Here is a 23,218-nt window from a genome sequence, read left to right as displayed (position 1 = left end):
CTATCATGCTTATGTTGTGGATACGACTTACATGAGATCCTTTGTTTGTTTGCTAAAGGTAAACTAATCAAAACATCAAAATAAAACATTGAATAAAAATCTCGATATAATATTTTAATCGTTTTTATTTTTATTTAACTATCCTCAATCGAACCCGAGGAAGTAAGGTGCGCTGCGGGCAACTCACACTAACATTTACATACATATTCAAAAAGGATTAACATTGAAAACAATAAAATACTGAGGTAAAACTGTGAAGTTGGGGTCAGAAGTGTGAAGCGCGTGTGGGACGCCACACGCGTTTCAGGACAAACTTGTGAGGCTCTGTCCACGATATACCGATGCAGACATAACATACTCGTACATAAGTTATATTTATAAATCACAAGTGTAAATTGTAATAGGTATGTTAGTAGTAGTTTATTCACCTCACATTTCCTTGTGTTCAACGTAAAATTTATAAATACGTTAAATATAACTTTTCATCTTTCACAAACCGTGATCAATGAATGATCTATGCCATTAGTGGCCAACACGTGCAGAGTTATAACAATAGAATTAAATTAATATCATTCAAATTGAAAACGTATCTGTTCCGTTTTTAACCACAGCCATAATATTCAACGGAAGCATCTTACTTAACTTTATGGCAGTAACATATTTGTAATTCACACCAGTGGTGTGGTCAGCTACCGTATCGCTATCTCTTACACCTCTATTTATGCAATCCAAATGCTATTCAATTTAACATACGAATTGAATTTGGTTTGCAAAAAAAACTGAGTTCCAGCTGTTTGAACTATTGGTACGCCATAAGAGACAGTAGATCCGTGTAGCCCTAGTTGGATTCGATTTGTACTTTGACGTGCTTCCGTTGAATACATTTAATCAAACTGCTAGTCAAAACTATACAAAATCCGACCACAACTTCATACAAACACAATTGAATAATCCAACAAATATTACAGTCTATAAGGATTGTAAACTTTCACTCGAAAAAGTCGAAGTACTTACAGTCTAAGTTTCAGTTAATTTATAATAGTAATGTTATTGCACTATGTACGGTTCTCTTGTTAGCTCCGCACTGTCTTTAGTTGATAGGGTCTTGATGTAAACCAAACTTGATTCTTGATAGATTTATTAACTTTCACAGTCGTAATTATATTATAATGATATATTGATATATGCGATCGCACGCTAGCGTGGTGATATGAGTACTGAGTTGAATTACAATAAAGTAAGTAAACGCTGACGCGGCAAACATGTACGGTCGGTTCCGTACATCTTCCCCGGCCAGAAATGATAAGATAAAATAACCTAAGCAAATTATGTTAAGACTTAAAAACTTGAATCTTAATAAAAGTCATGCTACTTAAGTATTTCATTAAACTGAATTTTCACTTATGAAGTCATTAAACTTTTTCAACACTGGGCTAGTAGACTTGTTCTCCCGTCGCCTCTCCAGCATTTCGAATACTGTGTGAGCGCTCTCTTGTCGCGCCACGGTCGTCCTGCTCTGACGAGCCGCCGCCGCCGCCGCCGCCGCCGCCGGGCTCCTTGTCTGAGCACCCTCTCCGTCTGCTCTGGTTGTAGGAGCTCTCTTGCGCCCGCATTGGACTCGTCTTGCCATGTAGATGAGTCCCACCATACCAGCTGCGCCAACGAGTAAGTATATCATAGCGTAGTGGTGGATGTCGTGGTTAGACACGCTGTCTGATATCAGTACTTGTTTACTTTTCAAGTCATTAATTTTGTTCTCAATAACTGATGCCTCCTTTTCCAACTCTTGTTGTGACTCATTTGCTATGTGCAAATGTGGGACAGTTATATTGATCAAATTATTGATAGGCGACATTGTAGGGCTGTGTACTTGAGGCAAAATTCGAACCTCACTTTCATGTGTCTTGTGAGGAGAAATTGTCAGCTCATCTGTTTTGATAATACAGCCATGACCTATATGTATAATGCCCGCTCCAGTCAGCTGATGCGCGGCTACTTGATACTCGCACATTGACCTTATCGCGCACGTCGTGCAACAGAAAAATAGGTATGTGTTGATGGCATGGGTGTCTCTCCACTCGTTCTTGCATATATGTATATTTGCCTTGCATTCTTGATTCTCCGTCTCACATAAGTTCTTGTCGCTCTTCATTTGATATTCTGGCTTCTGACTATGGCAATAGTAATTATTTTTCTGTGCATAACAACCTCTGACGTCATGTTCGCTCATAGGTATAAAGGTGTCTCTCTTCAAGTTCATTGAAATGAAATCTGATATTGGTATGACACTTATGACTTCATCATGTTGTATTTTAGGTATAGGAACAATCTTGAATATCTCATAGCTTTCTCTGCTTATAAGTGGTATTGTAATCTCAAAAATTAGGACTTCTTGCAGCATCCTTGTCTTGATTTTGAGAAGGCTGTAGAGTTGACGTAGATCCGAATGTATATTATCTATCGGTAGTGACACATCTTTAGGCAGTTTGCTTGATATAATGCTTAATTCGCTTGTCAGCTGTTCTGGTGTCAACAGATGCACGTTGAATCGTCCTTGATTTATATCTGTTACTGTTTCTAGTAAAGTTGTTTGTAGGTTTTTTAAGTTCTGGAGTACGTTACTTGCTAAAATAGCTCCAATTGCAAAGTCATTACTGTCTTGATTGGTTTGAACTATATTTTTCATGGAGTGTATTGTTTTTTCTAATGTTGACATGTGTTGATTCATGATTTTGTACTGCTTGTTCATTATGCTTTCTGTGCGTTTTAGAAGGTTATTTTCAGATTCGACTATAGATGTTTGATTTCTCCATAAGTTAACTATGTGTTGCTGATTAGTTTGTAGTAAGCTTATATCTTTCTGATACTGCTCGGCGAATCTCTCGTCTAATACGCCGAATAAGGTGTTAGCGAGATATCCGACCCCGTTTACGATCCCGCGCGTGCCGCGCTGTCTGGCGCTCTTTCTAGCCGCTTGCTGGCCGAATTGATGACTCATTAGGACTTGATTATAGTGCTCTAGTTCGGCGAACCCGTGGTGTAACTGGATAAGTATTGAATCACAGTGAGCTTGATCTCGCAGTGTTATACACGCCGTATCCAATTTGTTAATGTAGTTATTTAATGCCCTGTTGCCTTGCCAATACGGTTCCATTTCATAGTACACAATGAGCTTCCATTCATCTTTGATAAGGGACATGTCGGAGATTTTGTCAAAGTAAAGGCTCTGGTTATCTCTGAACTGCGTGACGTTTACGTAGCTGCTTTGAACACTTGATACGACTGTCATAAATAGCAGAAATGTGGCTATCATTGTAGTGAAGAATGACCTCGGGCTTGTGGAATTTCTTGTTGGGGGCTTCTTCTTTTCGTTTCTTTCTTTTTCTTGATTCACATTTACTGTGTGATTTTGCTCTTGACTTTGGTTGGGGTATGTGACGTCATCGTGTTCGGTAAGTACAGAGAGCTTAATGACTGGCCGCTTGAGGTACCCACTCTTGGTTTTCAAGGTAACCACGCGAACGTAGCCGTCCTTTCCAGGGTGTAGCTCTATCACTCTGCCCATGATCCACTTGCCTGGGAGCAGGTTATCATCGTGAATAAGGACCACGTCATCAATCTTGATATTGCCTTTAGGTTGTCTATTCTTAGACCTTGCTGTTAATTGTGTTAAATACTCAGAACGCCACCGCTTCCAAATATCTTGGTATATTTTTTGGGTTAGATGCCAGCGGGTTCTAAGGTCCTTTTCAGTTTCTATGATTGTCAACACTGGGCCGCTCGAGAGGAAGTGGGACGGTGTCAGGTAATCAAAGTCTTCGGGGTCCTCTGATAGGGGACAGAGGGGTCTTGTGTTCAGACATGCTTCGATCTGAGCTATTATTGTCGCGAGTTCCTCGTAGGTGAGTCGTTGCTCCCCGATGACGCGTTTTAGATGGAACTTGAAACTCTTGACAGCACTTTCCCACAGTCCTCCTGCTGAAGGCCATGATGGTGCGTTGAAGTGGAACTTGATCTCCATATCAGTGATTGCATCTACGCACTCTTGATTGAGCATCTGTTTGAGTTCTTGGTACTCTTCTTGAAGTATGCGACTGGCTCCGACGAAGTTTAAACCGCAGTCGCAGTACAGGTCAGTGGGGGCTCCTCTCTTTGAGGACATTCTGCGAAGACTGGCTATGAATGATGAAGTTGTCATGTCACCCACCAGCTCCAGGTGGACAGCCTTTGTTATCATGCACACAAAAACAGCCACGTAACCCTTTGTGGTTTTCATTCCACGGCCCTTGTTGGCTTTCATCATGATGTGACCCGTAAAGTCAACTCCTGTGTGTTGGAAGGGCCTGGAAGGGTTCACCCTGGCTTCAGGTAAATCTCCCATAATTTGTTGCAGCCTGTTAGGATTGTGCTTTTTACATGATACACATTTTTGTATGTACTTTTTCGTCGTCCTGTTTCCGCTAGGTATCCAGTACCGTTGGCGTGTGAATGCAAGTGTAACTCGAGCCCCGCCGTGATAAGTGAGCTCGTGCGCGTTGTTTATAATTAAGTCGGTAAGCCTGTGATCTTTAGGTATTAGTATTGGATTTATCATTTCGGGGCTTATATGGGCGTTCCTCAGCCTGCCGCCGACTCTTAATATCTCATCCTTGTCTAAAAATGGGTTTAGACTTAGGATCTTGCTTTTTGGTGATATGCCCTTTCCTTGTTTCAGACCCTTGATTTCGTCTTCAAATTCTTGACCTTGAACATGTTTTATGATCATTTTCTTTGCTTCACGTATTTCTAATAGCGTCAGCCATTCTTCCTTAGGCTTTTCTCGTGATAACACTCTTCGTATGCGAGACAGTACACGCACAACTTTTGTAAATGAACTATACTTGTTTAATAGCTCACTTATTAGGGTGCACTGAGTGGTGCTTTGACCTTGAGTGACGACCGAGACTTGTTTTTCTTCCTCTTTAGTCGTGTACAATTCTTGTTTTTCTTGTTTATTTTTATCATACTTTGACAGCCATGCTGGTCCTTGGAACCACAGGGGATGCTCGGCCAATTTAGTCGCTGTGAGACCCCGACTTGCGCAGTCAGCGGGATTTTCCGATGACTTCACGTAGCGCCAGCAGCTTGGTGGCATTATTTCCGTGATATTTCTCACTCTCGTCGAGACGAAGGGTTTCCATCGATCGGGACTTCCTTGTAGCCATCCCAATACAGCCGTGGAGTCGGCCCAGCCGTAAACCTCAACCTTGATGTCTGGGTTTGTTGATAGCACTTGTAAAAGTTTATTCATGAGCTTGGAGAGAAGTAGGGCTCCACTTAGCTCCAGTCTTGGCAGGGACACTTCTTTGTTGGTAGGTACTAGTCTTGATTTTCCGACCACCAATATAGGCCTGTTTTCATCTTGATTTTCAATCTTGCTATAAATAGCGCAGGCATATGCTTTCTGCGACGAGTCACAGAAGCCGTGTAATTCGATCTTACATGTGTCGTCAGTGTTTAACCATCTTGGTATTTTTATTTTATTTATGTTTGATATGTCGCCCTTAATGTTTTCCCACTCCAAACATATGTCATCGGGAAGCTTGTCATCCCAGTTGCATTTCGTTTGCCACACACGTTGAAATAAAAGTTTCAACTTAGTTGATAGTGGGGTCAACCACCCTAACGGGTCAAATAATCTTGATATATCGGACAAGAGGCTTCTCTTAGTGGTTCGTTTTTGTTCAGATTCGGGTATTTTCGATTTGAATGTGAAAACGTCTTCGTTAGGATCCCATATGAGACCGAGTGTTTTTGTTGTCTCAGCTTGTTTGAATGCGTAGGTATTCTGATCTTGTTGGTCTTGTAATTCTTGATAATTGGAGTTCCACTTTCTTAGATTGAGACCTCCTGATTTCATGAGCTTGATAAGATCGTGTTTCAATTGTAAGGCGGTTTCTGATGAATGCGTACCGTAGAGTAAGTCGTCCATGTAGAAATAGTTTTCGACAACTCTTGCTGCTTCTGGGTAGTTCTGTCGCTCATCTTCAGCCAGCTGCTGGAGGGTCATCATCGCGAGGTAGCTGGCAGCCTTCATCCCGTAACTAATGGTTCGGAGTTGGTACTCTCGCAATGATTCATGGGGGCTGTCTCTCCAGATAATCTTTTGCAAAACTTGATCTTCCTCGTGGACCCATATCTGCCTAAACATTTTCTCTATATCAGCAGTGAAGGCCACCTTGTACAGTCTCCACCCCAATATAAGTGACAAGAGGTCTTTTTGTAAGTTAGGGCCCGCGTACATACAGTCATTCAGACTTATTCCGGTTGAGGTGGTTCCAGATGCATTGAAGACCACACGGACTGCAGAAGTGGTGGACTCTTCGCGTACCACACAGTGGTGGGGTAAGTAGTAGTCTGGCTTCATCGTATGGTTACCGGAAGTGCATGGTTTCATATGACCCAAATCTTGATATTGGTGCATGAATGCCTTGTATTCCTTTTCTATGTATTTATCCTTGTTGAATTTTCTTTCCATTTGGAGAAATTGAGCTACAGCCTTGTTTTTTGACTGACCCAACTGATGTATGTTTGATTTTAGGGGTAATCTAACTTGATATTTTCCGTCTTCCAACCTTGTTGTTGTTGACTTGTATAATTCGACGCATTTAATCTCTTCCGCCGAATATGAAGAGTTCTCTGAGATATCTTCAATTTGCCAAAATGATTGAATATCGTCAATATTATTTAGAACGACATTGCATTGCAGAAATTGCACCTTCCCACATAATATCCAGCCGAGCCTTGTTTGTTGTGCAACGGGCGTCATGTTACCGACTTTATAAATACCTTCTTGTATTATGTTTGAATAGACTTCGGCGCCGAGTAAAATATCAATCGGCTTGCTTAAATTGTAATCAGGATCGGCCAATTTCATCTCTTGTGAAAATTCCCATGATGGTTTTTCAAATGAATGGTTCGGTAGGTTTCTTGTTAAACTTTTCATGATATAAACGTCGGTGTCAAACGTGAAATTCTCCGTTAATGAGCTACAGCTGATTGTTATCATTCCAGTGCAGGTGTTGTCCTTGGTGCCAACTCCTGTTATCACACCCTTACACTTGCGGCGTTTCAGACCAAGTAGTTGCGCTGCTCTTTCCGTGATAAGCGATACTTGTGAACCCTGGTCTATAAGGGCCCGTATAGTGTGGTATTGACCATTCAACCCTTGCACCTTGATAAGGGCGGTAGTAAGGAGAACCTCTGGGGTAGTTTGCTGTTGCGCCACATGAGAGGCGCCGCTTCGTTCCTTGTTTTGAGCGTGTGTTGTTGACGAGTCATTTGGTGTCATATTGTTATTCTTCGAATATGCGGCATGTAATATTGTATTATGATATCCGTTGCAATCGCGGCATCTCTTTGTTGAAGTGCAAGGTTTTCCGTGGTGATTGAATAGGCAATTGCAACATAAATTGTTTCTTGTTACGAACTGGCGTTTTTGTGTCGGTGTAAATTCTAAGAATTCCTTGCAAAAATAAATTCCATGTTCCGGGCTGTTACAGACGACACATTTCAACTTGAATATGTTTGAACTTGATGATTGCGCAGTAGCCTTGTTGCTTGAATAATAGCGCTTAAAATTGTTTGGCGGTTTTTCGTATCTGTTTGGTGCGGCCGCACTTGTACTTGGCCTCTGCTGTTCTTGTTTTCGACGAGCAGACTCCATGGTGGTGAACTTGTTCTCCATGAAACTGAGAAAATCACCGATAGATGGTAGTTCTCGGGGGTCGCTCAGGGATTCTAGGTAGTCGCTGTGCGTTTCGGAATCTAACTTCTGCACTAGAAGGTGAACGAGAATAGGGTCCCATGTATCAATGTTCACTCCAAGGTTCTTGATAGCGTTTAGACACTCGGTGGTGACGTCATGTATTCGTTTAATGTGGCTTGACGTGGCTTGCTGCATGACCGGGATATTCATCATGGTGTTCATGTGGGTGGTGAAAATTATTTTCTTGTTGTTGTATCTGTGATTTAATATTTCCCAACTTGTAAGATAATTTTCTGAGCTAATTTGGAGATGTTGGATCATGCGTTCAGCTTCTCCTTTAAGTTTGCTCTTCAGAAATTGAAGTTTTTGGGCATTTGATAAACCTGGGTTGTTGTGAATAGCCTCAGTAAATAAATCTTTAAATGGTATCCACTGTTGAAACGTACCATTAAATATAGGAATGTCGAGTTGTGGAGTGCTTTTCTCCCTGTGGGCCACTGACCATAGCTTGCTGTTAATGGTCTTCTTGATCTGTATATATGTATTTTCATGTTCTGTGAACTTGGCTTCATACTGCTGGTTGGATCCTTCAAGTTCGCTGTCTAACTCCCAGTGAAGGGCGTCTATTGCCATCCAGCGTGTTTGCAGAGTTTTGAGGGAGTCTTCGAATTCCCATTTTTCATTCATGGTTTCCACACAAATGTTCGAGACTGATCTTGTAAATGCTTTAAAATTGCTGAGCTGCTTCTTCAGCAATTCGTCTAGCTTGCTCTTGTTGCCAGAGCTCTTGAGCTCAACTGTTTGTTGGCTTGATGGTTGGCCTGAAGACTTACTTGATATAGCTCCAGGTTGAGTAGAATATTTTGTGCTTGTCTGACCTGGTCCTCCATATTCTGCTTGACTTGGTTGGACGGGCGCAGGCGTAGGCTTGTTTCCTGTAACACTTGACTGTTCTAGCAGCTCCCTGGCATGCAAGTAGAGTTTCTTTGTTTCACCGTAAAAGTCACCGCGGAAGTAATCAATTTCTTGTAGGGGGTAACTTTTTACCAGTTTGGTATGATTGGCTGTGTAATCAGACCAATACAGTTCTAAATTCTCCAGGCGTCTCTTGATATAGTCTGCTGTTTTGCGATCTTGTTTATCCTTCTTGAAATTTATGATAATTTTTCCAATTCCATCTTGTAATTGGGCTTGATTTTGCAGTACTGCTTCCATTTCTTGGTCCATGATTTTACTTGATGAATATATTATGCGATAAAATTCTTACTTCTGAATCTTCGCCTTGATAAACTTGATAGGTACCTTATTGTTTATTGATATATGTATATGCGCTGCTTGATTACGCTGTCTTGATAATTCGACGAAGGACTTGATTCCTTAGCTTGCTGGGTTCATGAAATTCAGTGCTCAATGCGTTCCGCGTGATATGTGCGCACTCTCAATCCAATCGGGGGATCCCGCTGGTGGGAAGCCGACGGAACCGATTCGCTACCACACAAAACTCACTAAGACACCAAAAGTCGCTTTCGAAGGACCATAAAGATGTACGGTTCTCTTGTTAGCTCCGCACTGTCTTTAGTTGATAGGGTCTTGATGTAAACCAAACTTGATTCTTGATAGATTTATTAACTTTCACAGTCGTAATTATATTATAATGATATATTGATATATGCGATCGCACGCTAGCGTGGTGATATGAGTACTGAGTTGAATTACAATAAAGTAAGTAAACGCTGACGCGGCAAACATGTACGGTCGGTTCCGTACACACTAACTATGAAGGAATCCTTCTTACGCTAATATTCTAAATTGCTCCGTGCACACACGACCACATTTATAAGTATATTATATTATTTTCAATTAATTGAACACTAGACAGCCAGTGGGTGCGTTGTTTGTGTAAGAATTTGTGCGTACATAAAGTATCCAAAATCCATAATTATAGTGTGAAGCTCTTTCACTAGCAAGTTTAAATATAGACATTAAATAACTTTATAATGTAGGTTTTACTGTTAAGTAATTGAATAAAATATGTAAGTGATTCATTAAATGAAGAATTTGAAAAATTCACACCACTGGACTGCATTGATAAGTAAATAAGTTAACATTTCAACAGGAGCAACATTTCAATTTAGGCGAAGACAATGGGTACATCATAGGTAACACAAAGTTTAGTACAATTGACTCTGATTCACAATTAAATTTATCAACATAATATTACATTATCGATATTGCTTTACAGTAAAAAAACACAATAATTTAATAATGAACTTGTGGTAGCTCATCATAGGTTAGAACGATAGCATGTTATTTTAGAATTCTTTGGCCTCATTCATTTGGCACGTTTACGATACTATATTATATAACGAGTATACGTATGCTAATCTACATTATGACTCTTTTGAAATACCCACTTGGTTCTGAAATACTTTCATGTTGCAGAACCAAACTTCCAAACTCGTAAATTAATTAAACTATTAAAAAGGACCTTGTCCATCAACTACTGTTTTACTTTCGTTAATTTTAAGCCAATATTTTTTTATATAACTCGATGTTAACAAAAATTTACTACTTAAATATTTAAAAAAAACAAATTAATAACGGTTAATATATTTTTTTTCTATATTAGTTTTGATTTAATCAAAATATTCCCATGTCAAAATTAATCAATAGTGTGGTCAATCACTGATCTGTGACTACAATTACGAGTATTAGAAACATTTTTGGTAACTAGTAATTTTCGATGAAAAATCGACACATCATACATAAACAGCCCAAACACACAATATATTCAAATAAGAATCCAAATATTAGAAACAGTTCCAAATTATTATACTAAAAAGTGGAAAAAATTGAGCAGCTTTGGCACGTTTAGAGATCCCATAATAATAATAGTCTTTGATTTGGATGACAATACTCGATTATTGGAAAATATATTGCAGCTTACTAACAGTATATGAGCGGGTTAATAAATTAACATGGATATAAAAAGTAAATCACAGCCATTATAAATTCAAACTCACTATTACGTGAAACAATAAAGGTTCAATATCGAAATATCAAAATCTAACGACGCGTGACAAACATTTCAAACGGATAACAGTGAATAATTAAACTATAGTAATAACTTAATAGTATCAGGCATAAATTACCCATATTATGTTAAAAAAATAATAACACATACGATATACTAAATATTGTTTATCTACTCTGATTAAAATGCGAAATTACTGTATTTTTAATACTTTGCATAGGTATGAATTGATTAATAATTTTAGTAAATTCAGTACACAGATCACTACACGTAGTACTTTCTAATAAGTCAGTATATTTAGCATACACCTCACAGACAGTCAGAAGGAGGCAAAGTGCACTACAACCTCTCGGACACTAGGGGGATTCGCACTATATTTTATAATATAATAGATTTAGCTAAATGTATTTAATGTGATGTAAATTAGCCTAGTATCGAATAAAAATGCCGATTTAATAATACGTTGCGTAATAATAGATGAAGAAATCGAAACGCAGAGCAGACGACAGAGACGCATACGAGTGCGGTGAACACGCAAAGAAACAAGACGCGAGTGAGGGCGAGCGGCGGCGGCGGCGGCGGCGCTCACTCGTCGTCGGAGCACAGCGGCGGCGGCAGCGACGACACGTCGAAGCGCTGCTCGGGGCTGTCGCTGGACGCCTGCGAGTCCACGTAGTGGCTCGAGTAGAAGCGCTCCACGTTGTTGAGGCTGAAGCGCTGGTCCAGGTCGCGCGGGTACTGCGGGAAGGCGCCGTCCGAGTACTGGTCGGGGAAGGGGCTGCGGCAGCCGGCGCACTCGTCGCGCGCCAGCTCCGAGTCCGAGTAGGCCACGGAGTCGCCGCGCGCCAGCAGGAAGCCGCGCGGCGCCGGCGGCTTGGGCGCGCGCTTGATCGTGTCCACCGGGTACGCGTAGTCGTCCGAGTCGTCGCGGTCGCTCTGTTCGTCGTAGAAGCCTCTAGATTGGCCGGAAGTCTCGCCGAGAGACTTCTGGCTGGAAGACTTTTTCTTGAGGGAGGACTGGCGGCTGCTCTTGTTGGAGTAGGAGGCGCGCGGCGGGCTGTCCTCGGTCACGTAGGCGGGCTCCTGCGAGTCCAGGTAGGGGTGGCGCAGGCGGCCGAGCCGGTCGAACCGCGGGAACCCCATCTCGTCCTCGTCAGCCGACGACCCGAACCCTTGGAACTGCGCAGGAGTTATATTGATTGGAAACTGTGGGGCCTCGTAGTTGGCACTCTTGAATTTTTCGTAATCATTTTGTTCCTCATCCTCCGAATAACTGACAGGATCCTGTAAGTCATAGTGTGGATTGGAATCTTTAGACATTTCTGAGGAGCCCGACTCCACTTCGGGCTGGTAACTATCAGAACACTCCGAGCTCTCTATTCGACGAAGAGAATCATCCACTTCTAAATAAATTGGTTGTGGCTTGTCGCTCTCTGAAGACTGCGATTTGGATGCGTCTTCTTCCAGAACGTCTTGTATTTTGTCCTGACGCCTTCGAGTGCTATTAACTTGCTTCTTTCGCCTGAAAGTTCTCATGCGCTCCCTCGGGTCGCGGATGACATCCAGCGAGCTGTCCGTGTCGTTGCCGCTGGGAGGGCTTTTCATTGATACATTCCTGACTAGTATAGACTTCTTGACAGGCACTTTGAGCGGCTGGATCGGCGGCGACTCGGAACTTAAGCTGCTCGAGTAGTATGGGGAACATCTGGACAGAGGTGTTCGTTCTAACGACCTCTTCTCAGATAACTCTCGGTGTACGGAGGGTATCTCGGGCACCGAAATCATTGGCAAATCGGAAGATGATAAATAATGCTCGTGGAAAGACCAGCTTTTAGGTTTACTGCGAAACTGCTGAGATGTCTTATATTCCTTGATTTGATGTTTCGATAAAGTTTTATCATCGTAGCTAGCATGCTTGGCTAGAGGCTTGTAGTCAGATCTTATGAAATGTGGCATATCTTCTTGGAGAATTTTTGAAAACTCCTGACTTTGGTAACGCTCGCTATGTTTTTCTTCCGCGCTGTAGAGCTGAGACGGCATGTCAATGTCTAGCTCTGGTTGAGCCACTAGATACGGCTGAAAGCCACTATCTTCGCTCTGACAGCGAATTGTAGGTGCAACGCCATATCTGTGACTTTGCTCCTCGTAGCTCATGCTCTTGGGTGGTATCTTCTGATAACGTTCATGAGTTACATCTTGAACTTGCGGAAAACCTTTTAGTCTGTCAAATCTCACCACTCCTCTATTTTGCAGGCTGCTCAGAGAACTTGAACTGGATTTATCAGACTTATCACTGTAGCTTATAGACGATGACTTATCCTGTTTACCGGGGTATCCTGCGCTGAGTCTCAGCACAGGTTCCTTGGGATCTTGTGGCGGAGACGGCACCCTGGCAGCTTCATCATCTTCTTCAATAATGGCGGGAGCCTCGTCGATGATAATAGTGTGATCTGATTTAGTATCGTCAGCCTCCTGCTGATCCTCTCTGGCAGTCGCTATGAGAGTGTGACTTGTACTCGCTGACCAATCCGATATAGATTGTGCCAAAGTTAATGTACTGTCGCTTTTAGTACCGGAGCTACTATCCACTTTCCTGGATATAGTTGTGTCTGAACTGCATAATTTATCATACTTGATGTTCTCATTGCTTTTGTCCAGGCTGCTGCTTTTGGAACTTGGATCTGCTTGTGAACCTAACTTAGGTTTGTGGTCGGATTTTTTTCCTTTGCTTCCTTGGGAAGACGAGTGAACTTTAGCGGTCATGTTGTCTGACTTGTCACTTTTAGTATGTGAGATACTTTCGGAAGCAGAAAGGTTTGCATACTGTCGTACGGTGTTGGTTCCCGTAGACCACTCAGATATGCTCAGACATACAGAAGTATCTTCTGAGTGAGAGCTATGAGTGCATTTCTTAGGCGGGATTCCAATCTTAACAGTACCGTCCAGGTCTGTGCCGAACGAGCTGGTCTCTTCCTCGGAGTGGCTGCTGTGGCTGCACTTCTTGCACGTGCCGGCGCTGCCGGTGCTCAGCTTAGTGACCGCACGCACCGTGTCGTCCGCATTAGTTTGAGACAACATGTCGTCGATAGATGTGTCAGAGTTATTAGATCCGCAAGAGCGACGTACTTTATCAAACTCGGGTGACAATGATTTGCTGTCTGTTCCAAAAACATCGTCAGAGAAAAGATGATCGTCATCAAAAATTGGACTGTGATTTGTAGGTGACTTAGTGGGTTGACTAATTATAACCTTATCTTCCAAATTACTTTTGATAACAAATGATTTGCTTTCAGATCGAGAACAACACGGCGTCATATCACCCATGAGAGCTTTACTAATAGTTCCGCTCAGACAAGACTTATCATAATTGGGTACTACGCCTTTGTTAAGACAGTTGGACTCGTCGTGTTTGTCAAATGGGTCGACCATATACTTGGATTGTTCATATGGTATAACTTTCGGACTTCTTGATGAATCACTGGTAACTTTATCAGATTTAGAATCGGGGACGTGGTCTTTTTCCAGTTCCTCATCATTGTTTAAAGTATCGCTGTCATCATCCGATCCCTGTAAGTGGCCTTTGGAGCTCTCAGATTGAAGAGTTACCTTCGTAGCCTGTTCTGGTTGACTACTCATGTAATAGATATGCACTTTTTCTACTATAGGCACCTCAAGGAGGCTCGATGGTGGTGAAGGCCATTGTTCGAAGTCACTCGACTTCCGTCTAAGTTCCGGGCGATCAGGTTTAGCGGCCGGAGGAGGAAGCTCCGGTAGCGGCCAGTCCTCCGACTCCTGGCTATCGCTTGGTGAAGAATTTTTGGATGGTCCTGACAGAGATGATTTCACTACATCTTTTTTTCTGTCTAATGTTTCATCAATAATTTTGTTTACTTTCTCCACATCTTTTTTTGATTCTGAATACATTTCGCTGATTTTTGTCTGATCTATAGGGATGTCCGGCATTTCAGCTGATGTTCTTCGATCCGTGTCTGAAATATAAGCAACATTGGCATTGCTTGGTGGGTCCGAACTTAGACTTGCTTGGTGATCGCTGGAGTTCAACGACTCTTCGTTAATACTTTCCGAACGTGATATAGCTTTGGTAGAATCTTCGTCGCCACTTGTTTTTTCCGACGCCGTACTTCTTTCAGAAATTCTCGACAATGTACGGCCAAAGTTTTGCCCATAGCCTATAACGACATCAGGAGTAGAAGACGCTGATGACGTTGCCGGATAAATAAAATTGACCGGAAAGTCATTCAGGTCATCTGTAAAATCACCTTCAGTTGAATCTTTAGAAGTATTTGTAGATGACAACGGTGGATGCTTAGAGAATGTCGGAAAGTCGTCGACTACTCTAGGACTATTAAATTCGTATGCATCCTTATTCAAACCTAAGCTTTCATAACCATCATGATCTTGTGGTATCCAAGCTTCTTCGATACTGGTACTGTTTTCACTGCCTGAAGCACCAAAGAATGGTCGCCAAGTCGGCTTCAATTCCTCTCCCCGGCGATATGCTTCCCCTAATGAGCCGGAAGTGGACTCAGTTGTCTCAAAAGAACCCCTAGACTCAACGCTGAGAGAACCTTTCGAGTCCATACTGGATTTAGAAGAACTTTTCTGCTCATCTAATTTCCCTTTCCTCCTGGACGATGAATCATCCACGCTGAGAGAACCCTTGGAAGGGGTTGTCGTAGTTGTCGTTGTGTCCACACTCGATTTCGATGAACTTGATTTCACATCTTTCAGAGTTCTTCGTTTACGTATAAAATCCTTCTCAAATGAAGATGTTATAACATTTCCATCCTCGTCAAAGTCAATAGTGGTATTCTGATCTTCTTGTGAAATTGTTATAGCTATCTTCGTTTTCTTTACAGTATTTTTAGAAATGTCCCTTACATCTGATGTTTTCGATGCATGTGATTGACTGGACTCCGATTCCTCCATAGCACATTTTCCGACTTTATCTAAACCGGTCTTTCTGCTAGTATGCTTTGAAAGTCGTTCAACAGTTTTCTCGATGCTCTCTGAACTGGAATCTGTATCACTTGGACCCTTTTGTGAATCGACTGGTCCCTGTTTTTCTAAGGTCGGTGTTGGCGACTTTCTAGTGCCATATTTCGAAGGGCTCCTCGGACTTTCAATCCTATCCGGTACTGGAGAAGGAGATTTAGAATTAGATTTTGAATGATCGCTGGATAATGTTTGTTGTGTCATTAAACGCTCTTCACCATATTCCATAGACTGTTTTAACTCTTCAAGACATTCTCTATCTTTTTTATTGAGTTTCTCTATATCCTGCGATATACCTAAAGGTCTGGCAATAGAACAACTGACGCTTGATTCGTCGTCTATTGAACTTCCTTTTATATTGGCACTAGATGGACTGGCATCTTTCTCGATACTGGTCCATGAGGTTGACTCAGAACTCCTAGAACGTTCTGCGCTTAGCTTCAGTAGTTCACTGCGTTTAGACTTAGCAGTGAGCAGCAACTTCAGCTCCGGTTTGGGGTCAGTGGGCGACACGTCGGGCGCGCTACCGGAGCTACCTGTGAGCTCTCCTTCCGACCTCTGAGATTTCGATCCACTTGAATCGATAAAAGGCATGCTTTCAACAGTAGGGCTATTCTCCTGTGGAGGTGTTACAATTATTTTATTTTTGTTCTTCCATTTCAGTGTCATGTCAGACCTTGTTGAATCTCTGGTTTTGCTATCTCGGTCTGTATCTGTCTCAGATACTTTTTCATGCTTTAGAAATTCTACTAAACTAGCGGAAGATTCGTCAAATGTACTTTGTGGGTCTAATCCACGTTTTTTGCTCTTTCTGCTAGCATCCGAATCAACATCTAAATTACATTCATCATAATCAGCTGTCCTGAATGTGGAATCTTCACTTCTACCACGTGGAAGTTTACTTTTCTGATCTTTCCTTGATTGATCTTGATCTGACGAATCATCTATGTAAGGAATGGAAATTCCTAGTTTGTTGCTCTCATCTGATAGTTTTAATTCACTTACTTCCGTAACTTCTGTAAGTGACTCTTCTTCACTAGTTAGACGTTGGATTTTGTCGGATTTATTTGAATCTGATAACAAACTATGAACGTCTGGATTACTTTTACTCTCACTGAGCTCAGAGTATTGTCTTTGTTTATTATATATATCAATTTTTCTGCGCTCCATAATAACGGTTTGCGTGTCATTTTCGATCACTGTATGTTGAGAACTAGTCATCCATTCAACCGAAGAGTCATCTTCATATTTATCTCTGTAACTATTAGAAGGTGATATATCTGGTTCTGGTTTTACTTTTTCAGTGGGTTCCTCCTCTTCGACCGTGGGATGAACGTCAACTTTAACAACTTCTTGTTTGAAGTGTTTATCGGTTTCTGACGCAAAGTCACTGGGTGGAGTAACATAGTTTCTGTCCAAGCTTTTTGATTTTATTTTGGCTTCATGATGTCCATCTATTTTACGGTCTAAACTCTTAGATTTGGTTCCAGGTCCTTTATGGTAAACCACTTTCCCTTCGATTTGTTGTTTCATTTCTTGTTTTTTAGATAAAGTTTTAGGTGACTTTTGTAAAGAGTCAATATCATCGTACTTCTCTTCCATTGATCGTGCTGTTCTTTCATCCATACTCTTATTTATTTTATTTTTATCTTCATTTGAGGTCTTCGTGTCTTCAAAGCTTCTACTAATCTTACCAGTTAGGGTGTTGTCTAACTTTTTAGGTGATTTTGCAATAAAAACATGGTCTTCAGCTTTACTAGTGATCTTTGTTTCGATAATAATTTTATCACCTTCGGTTTTAACCAAGATTTTATCCTCAGGTGGTGGGAATGGTGGCAATGTGTCTTTGACAGGACTGATCAAAGTTTTTGTCTGTTTAAGAGCGGCTTCAAATAGCATCTGTTGCTTTTCCTTACGCTTTGCTATTTCAGTGTCACTCTCCTCTGTCGATTTAGTTCTTTCTTTACTTCCAGCACGTTTTATTTCCATTTTCTCCAAAGATTTTGATTTCTCTTTCAAAGCTTTTTTAGCTGACTGTTCAAGTTCTTGACTTTTAGCCCGAGCTAACTCTAGAGGCGGAACTGTTAAGAAATCAGGCCTTTCCTTAAGCGAAGACGGTAATGATTTCTGCGTTTGTAATGCCTTAATTTTAGTGGCATTAGTATCTAATGACCCACCCTTGTTTAGCTTACTCGCAATTTTTGCTTTGTCTTCTCCTGATTTTGGTTTTAAAGTGAGCTTCTTCTTTTCTTTCCTTTTAATTCTTTCAATATCAGGAACTATCTGATCTTCGCTCAAATCAGATAGTTTTCTGATACTTCCTCTTGGAGAGTTCAAGGATGACGTTGGTGATCTCGAAGGTGATTTTGACAACGGTGAACGAGATATAGGGGACCTGTTCAGGGGGGACCTTGATGGAGACTTTGATTGTGATTTTAGTTTCGTCAAGTCATACCTTCGTTTAAAGGACCGCGGTCTGCGTTGTTCTGTTAAGCCTTCGAGTAGTTCTAACTCTTCTGTATCAATAACAACAGATTTTAACTCTTCTGGTTTCCCTTGATCTTCTTCCACTTCATCTATCTTTTCAATAATTTCTCTTTTAGAAGTCTTAGTCTTATCATCATGCAATGCCTTTTCTTCTAATAAAACTCCCTCTTCGTTAGAATCTTCTACAGTATCATCTTTAGAAGAAAACGCATTCATCGGTGGCAATCTGTGCAACTGTATAACTGGAGTATCCAAGCTTTTGGCTCTCCTACTAGCAGTAGGGGAATCTAACATGGCTTTCTGCCTCTGCAATGAGAACACCGAGCCCTCGGACAAATTCAACCTTGCATGAGCAAATAGAATGGGAGTACCACCAGCTTTACGCAAGACTGGTGATATTAAATCTTCCCGTGTTGTTTTCTTTACATCAAGTGTGTCTTTCATATCTTCTTTAGACATATCACTTTTGTCTTCTGAGGGAGCACTTGTAACTTTCAGTATTTCCATGTCGACAATATTTTCATCATCAGATTTTAAAAATTCTATACTTTCAAGTATTGGGGAAGGAATGTTTTCATTGTATTCCCAAGTTGAGCTTTCTTTACTAACTTGCTTAATAGTCTCCGGAATTTTTATAACAACATCGTCTTCAGAACTCGGTATAGAGATTGACCTTTCGGAAATTCGCCTTAGTTCTGTAGCATTTCCTGTTGAAATGTTTTGCATGTGAGCGTGTGACTCAAGAATTTGAGGATTGTACTTAGCTTCTAATTCAATGAGTTTACGGCATTGTGGAGGAGAGCCTTCTATTTCTGTGGAGCTCATTGTCTGGCCTCTGTGCCAAGCACCAGATGTTATTTTATCATACTCGACCTGCAATATAGGTTCTAGATCTTTTCTCGACTGCGGAGGAGAGAATTCTAACTTAGGGGCAGCTTCAGTTGTACCGAACACATCGTCAGAGTCTACACTTTCATCATCTGATGAAAATGAAGTTATTCGTATTTTACTCTTGCCTTTGATTTTTGGCCCGGTAGATTTCTTGCCAGTACCACGACCCTTCATACCTCTCTTCGTTGGTATTTTGTCTGATTTTGACTTGATATCAGCTCGTAACTTTTCAGCAGCCGTCATTGGCTTTTCTTTACCAATAGGCGGTTGAGTAATATTTCGCCCATTGATTGCAAATTTAATATCATGTGGATACTGAGGTTCTTGGCGTAAGCTGTCGCTAGTAGCCGAGTCGCTTTCTATTTGACTCAATTTAGAATTCAGTGTTTCAAGTAAAGCTGGGTCTAGATGAGTAATATCTCGTTTTGGGCTTGGCACATGTTGCATTTGTCCGCTTTTGTCTACCTCTAAAGTTACAGGGTCAATCTTAGATAAATCAATATTTTGCGTAAATAGGAAGTTTTGATTCTCCACATCCAAGAACTTAGAAGCATGTTCCATTTGGATACTAGATCGCGGCGATTTCGGTGATTTTGGAGATTTGGGTGATTTCGGAGACTTCGGTGATTTTGGTGATTTTGGACTTTTCGGTGATTTGGGTGACTTGGGTGAGCGTGGTGACTTCGGATGATCATGGTATTTGCATCTTGGGTGAGCACTAACGACATGACGACCATTTTGTGGAGGCAACATTATAATATCAGGCGGCTGCCTCTTGTCATCTATCGGAGAAGGTGCAGTACCATTCATCACGTGTCTCTTGTGCAAGACATAGGGAATGTCATATCCGTCATCAACAACCTTTTTGTTGTCTTTAAAGCCAGCTTTAAAGGCATCAAACTCTTTGAAATAATTCTTTGGTAAGTCGAAAGGAGGTCGATCACGGGACTGTTCAGTATGCCTCGTAGGTAGATCGAAGTGTGACCGTTTCGTGGCTATTGGTGGCGCGCTTGGTATCTGGCGGAATATGTAATCTTCATCGCTGGATTCAGCTGGAGTTAGATCGATAGACTTTTGGTGCATAAGCATATGCCTTCGTGAGCTCACACTGCTAAATCGAGGCCTATTTGCTAAGCTGTTAGGATCACTCTTGGTTCTCTCGACAGTTGGATGTACATAAGGCACAGCTGTATCTGCAAGCCTACTGCTAGAACTTGTCTCTAAAAGAAGTTTAGGATTGTATTCGTCAAAGTGTGTTTTGGCCATAAGCTCTTCTTTCAAGTTCTCCTTTCTTACAATATGAGTGTGCAATTTACCGCGCATCGATTTGTCGAAGTCTGATTGCAAAATCGAATTTCCAGGCGATAAAGCAGCTGCTTTTCTGTTTTTCGTATATTCAATGCTGTCCATAGCTGGCAATATTCTAACGTGTACATCAGATTCGTTAGAAGATTCTTTTACAAGATGCGAAGTAATGGAATCCTTATTCAGAGAACTCGTAAGTGATTCAATCTTTTCCTTATCGAAGCTGAATACAGTCTCCGAGGAGCGGCGACGTTGATAGCTGTGTATCTTCTGCGCTCTGTTATTATCAACCTCAGTATCGAGCCCAGCAATCTTTTCGGGCCAAATATGCGTCATATGAGGTTGCATCATGTCCTCTTCTTCTGTAGAAAATTCATCCAGCTTCTTTTGAGGACTAGTGTCAGAATATTCATACTGTTCAAATTCCATATTCTGCAAACTGGCAGAATGCATCGGACTGGTGTCTCGGTGGTGCTTGTTGTTGCTCGGGAACGTCGAGTACGGCGTGGGGATGTGGTAGTAGCTCGGAGACATCGCCACGTTGGCTATCAAGTCTTCATGAGACTTATCGAATACAGTTTTTTCTCTATATTCTGGCTTTTCCATACCAATGAACGATGACTGAGTGTCATAGAATTCCTTACCAGAATCTCCACTAGAGGTTGGAGATATAGGATCGAATGGATCAATGTAAGCATTCTGAATGCTAGCGTTGCTGCGCCTCCTAGCCTCCTCTGCCTCATAAATATTCTTTTTGCAGTCATAATAATCTGACTTGGAATCCTGACTGGAGGTCCTAGATCCCGATCGATCGGAACTTTTACTTTTCAAGGTTTCGCGAGACTTCTTGCTATCAGTATGATAGACACTATCACGGGATTTTTTGCTAGATTCGGCACTACTTTTAGATATTTTAGAATCGTAAATGTCACTTTTAGACTCCTGACTCGAAGTTCGAGAGCCGAGTGCTCTTTTAATTTCCTTATAGAAGCTACCGTCCGACCTAACCGACAATTTCTCACGCGGCAAAATACGCGGATCGTCTAAAAGGAAAGGATCGAGTGGAATATCATTATCGCTCTTATATTTAACCCCTACAATGTTGAGGTTGGGCTCGTCGTCGCAGTCGGAGAGTCTGTCGGAGAGCGAGTGGTCGTCGTCGGAGGGCAGGTCGTTGCCGGAGTCGAGCGAGCAGGAGCGCGCGCGCGGCGGCAGCAGCGGGGGGCGGGAGCGCGCGCGCCGCCGCCCCTCCGACTGCTCGTCGTCCGAGCGGTCCACCAGCTCGTAGCTGTCGTGCGACAGGTCGTCCTGCGAGCCGCCCCCGCCGCCGCCGCCGCCGCCGCGGCCCATGCCCGCCTCCGCGCGCACCTCGCTCAGCGCGCCGGGGAAGCTCCACGAGTAGGAGCGCAGCAGCTCGCGCTGCGCGTCCAGCGAGCCCTGCGCGCCGAGCACGAAGGCCAGCGTGCGCGCGTCGTCGTAGCGCGTGACGGGCGAGTCCACGCGCGCGCGGGCGCCGGGCAGCTCGCCCAGCAGCGAGCCGCCGCCGCGCCGCTTGCTGCCGCCCGCCTCGTCGAAGCTGAAGTCGCGCAGGTTGCGGCAGCTGGCGCTGCGCCGCCACACGGGCCGCGCCGGCGCCGCCTCCTCGTCCTCCTCCTCCACCAGCAGCGAGCCGCCCGAGCGGCTGGAGCGCGTCGACGGACACGTCGAGTATATGTTAGACTGGGAGAACTCGTACTCGAGTCGCTCCGAGGACTTCTTAAAGCTGGAAGACTGCTTGGTGAGGACAAAGTCCGGATAAATGCTAGGGGAGTCTCTGACAGCGCTCTGACCTGGGCGCGGCGCAGGCGGCGGGGCACGAGGCGGCGGAGTACGAGCGCGACCGCTGTCCGCAACGCACGTAGTACTCGCTACCTTCCATATACTCTCCGGAGAAGTCTGCAACGAAAATCAACGTCAGTCACCACATCCTCAATAAACAACAGTATATTAAGCTTGTAGAATGATCAGATACTGACCAATGGTGTCATCATCCGATGAGGCGGAGGCGAATCCTCCATACGGTGATGATTGACCTCGGCATGGGTCACTACTTCGGGACCCGGCTGCTGCAATGTGCCATGTTAATGAGTTAATAAGGTGATTTATACAAAGAAAATAAGTATGTGCACCCATTCCAGCTCATTATACACAACAGTTTACAAACGAATAGTAAATAATGTACAACACCGAGTGCGCCGTGCTTCAGGTTTTTGTGCAATAATGCTGTATTTCAGGGGTAACATTAAAGGAAAGGGGTTAATGTGCAATATTTTTTATACGATTCTGATACTGTAACTTATAAATGCAAGCAACGTGGAAATCCAACAACCCAAAACATACATAAACCTTGATGGTTGCTTACTTTCATAAACATAAAATAATGCAGTACATATTAACCAAATAAAATTTAAAGAAATAAGCAAAAGACTGCATGTATTACCACAAAAAGTTTAAACAATGTTTTGTCGGAGTTTAACACAACAGATGCATAAGCTATTTTATAGCGTTTTACATCTATTTTACGTGCCTTGTTTTTGTGGTAAGACTGTCGACAAGATAGAACCACAGAATTGATAAAATATGTTATTTACTTGTAACACAAATAATGTAAAACGAAGTGCCAATGTAAATTATAAACAAGATGCCAATTTATGTTAGAAATGAGTTTTTTAAACACATATTAGAACATTATATCCAAT

General features: G+C 42.3%; 2 protein-coding genes across 9 annotated transcripts in view; both read right to left on the bottom strand.

Moving 5' to 3' along the window:
• Positions 1–23,218, bottom strand: part of LOC105397316 (FERM, ARHGEF and pleckstrin domain-containing protein 1) — a 61,939-nt gene that overhangs the window by 9,759 nt on the left and 28,962 nt on the right. For 6 of the 8 annotated variants that reach the window (XR_007267102.1, XR_007267103.1, XM_048626000.1 and 3 more), the window contains 2 exons: positions 22,496–22,585; positions 22,310–22,415 (listed from right to left, as the gene is read on the bottom strand). Coding sequence is in view for 5 of the 8 variants with exons in the window: in XM_048626000.1 (XP_048481957.1) it covers positions 22,310–22,415; positions 22,496–22,585 (196 nt within the window). In the remaining 3 variants the exon portion in view is untranslated. The remainder of the gene's footprint in view (positions 1–22,309; positions 22,416–22,495; positions 22,586–23,218) is intronic. The other 2 variants (XR_007267104.1, XM_048626003.1) reach the window with 1 other exon arrangement.
• LOC119691517 lies at positions 108–23,059 on the bottom strand. Its single transcript, XM_048625998.1, has 2 exons — positions 23,043–23,059; positions 108–9,517 (listed from the first exon to the last, which is right to left on the bottom strand). The coding sequence occupies exon 2, from the start codon at positions 8,972–8,974 to the stop codon at positions 1,385–1,387; it is 7,590 nt and encodes a 2,529-aa protein (XP_048481955.1). The 5' UTR covers positions 8,975–9,517; positions 23,043–23,059; the 3' UTR covers positions 108–1,384.

Source organism: Plutella xylostella, chromosome 15 (genome assembly GCF_932276165.1).
Source record: "Plutella xylostella chromosome 15, ilPluXylo3.1, whole genome shotgun sequence".
NCBI lineage: Eukaryota > Metazoa > Arthropoda > Insecta > Lepidoptera > Plutellidae > Plutella > Plutella xylostella.
Note: the sequence above shows the minus strand (reverse complement) of the source record. Positions and strands in the feature narration are given on the sequence as shown.

Bases quoted from the DNA above. Each gene is read 5' to 3' on its own strand.
- LOC119691517 (XM_048625998.1), bottom strand. From the start codon at position 8,974: ATGGACCAAGAAATGGAAGCAGTACTGCAAAATCAAGCCCAATTACAA.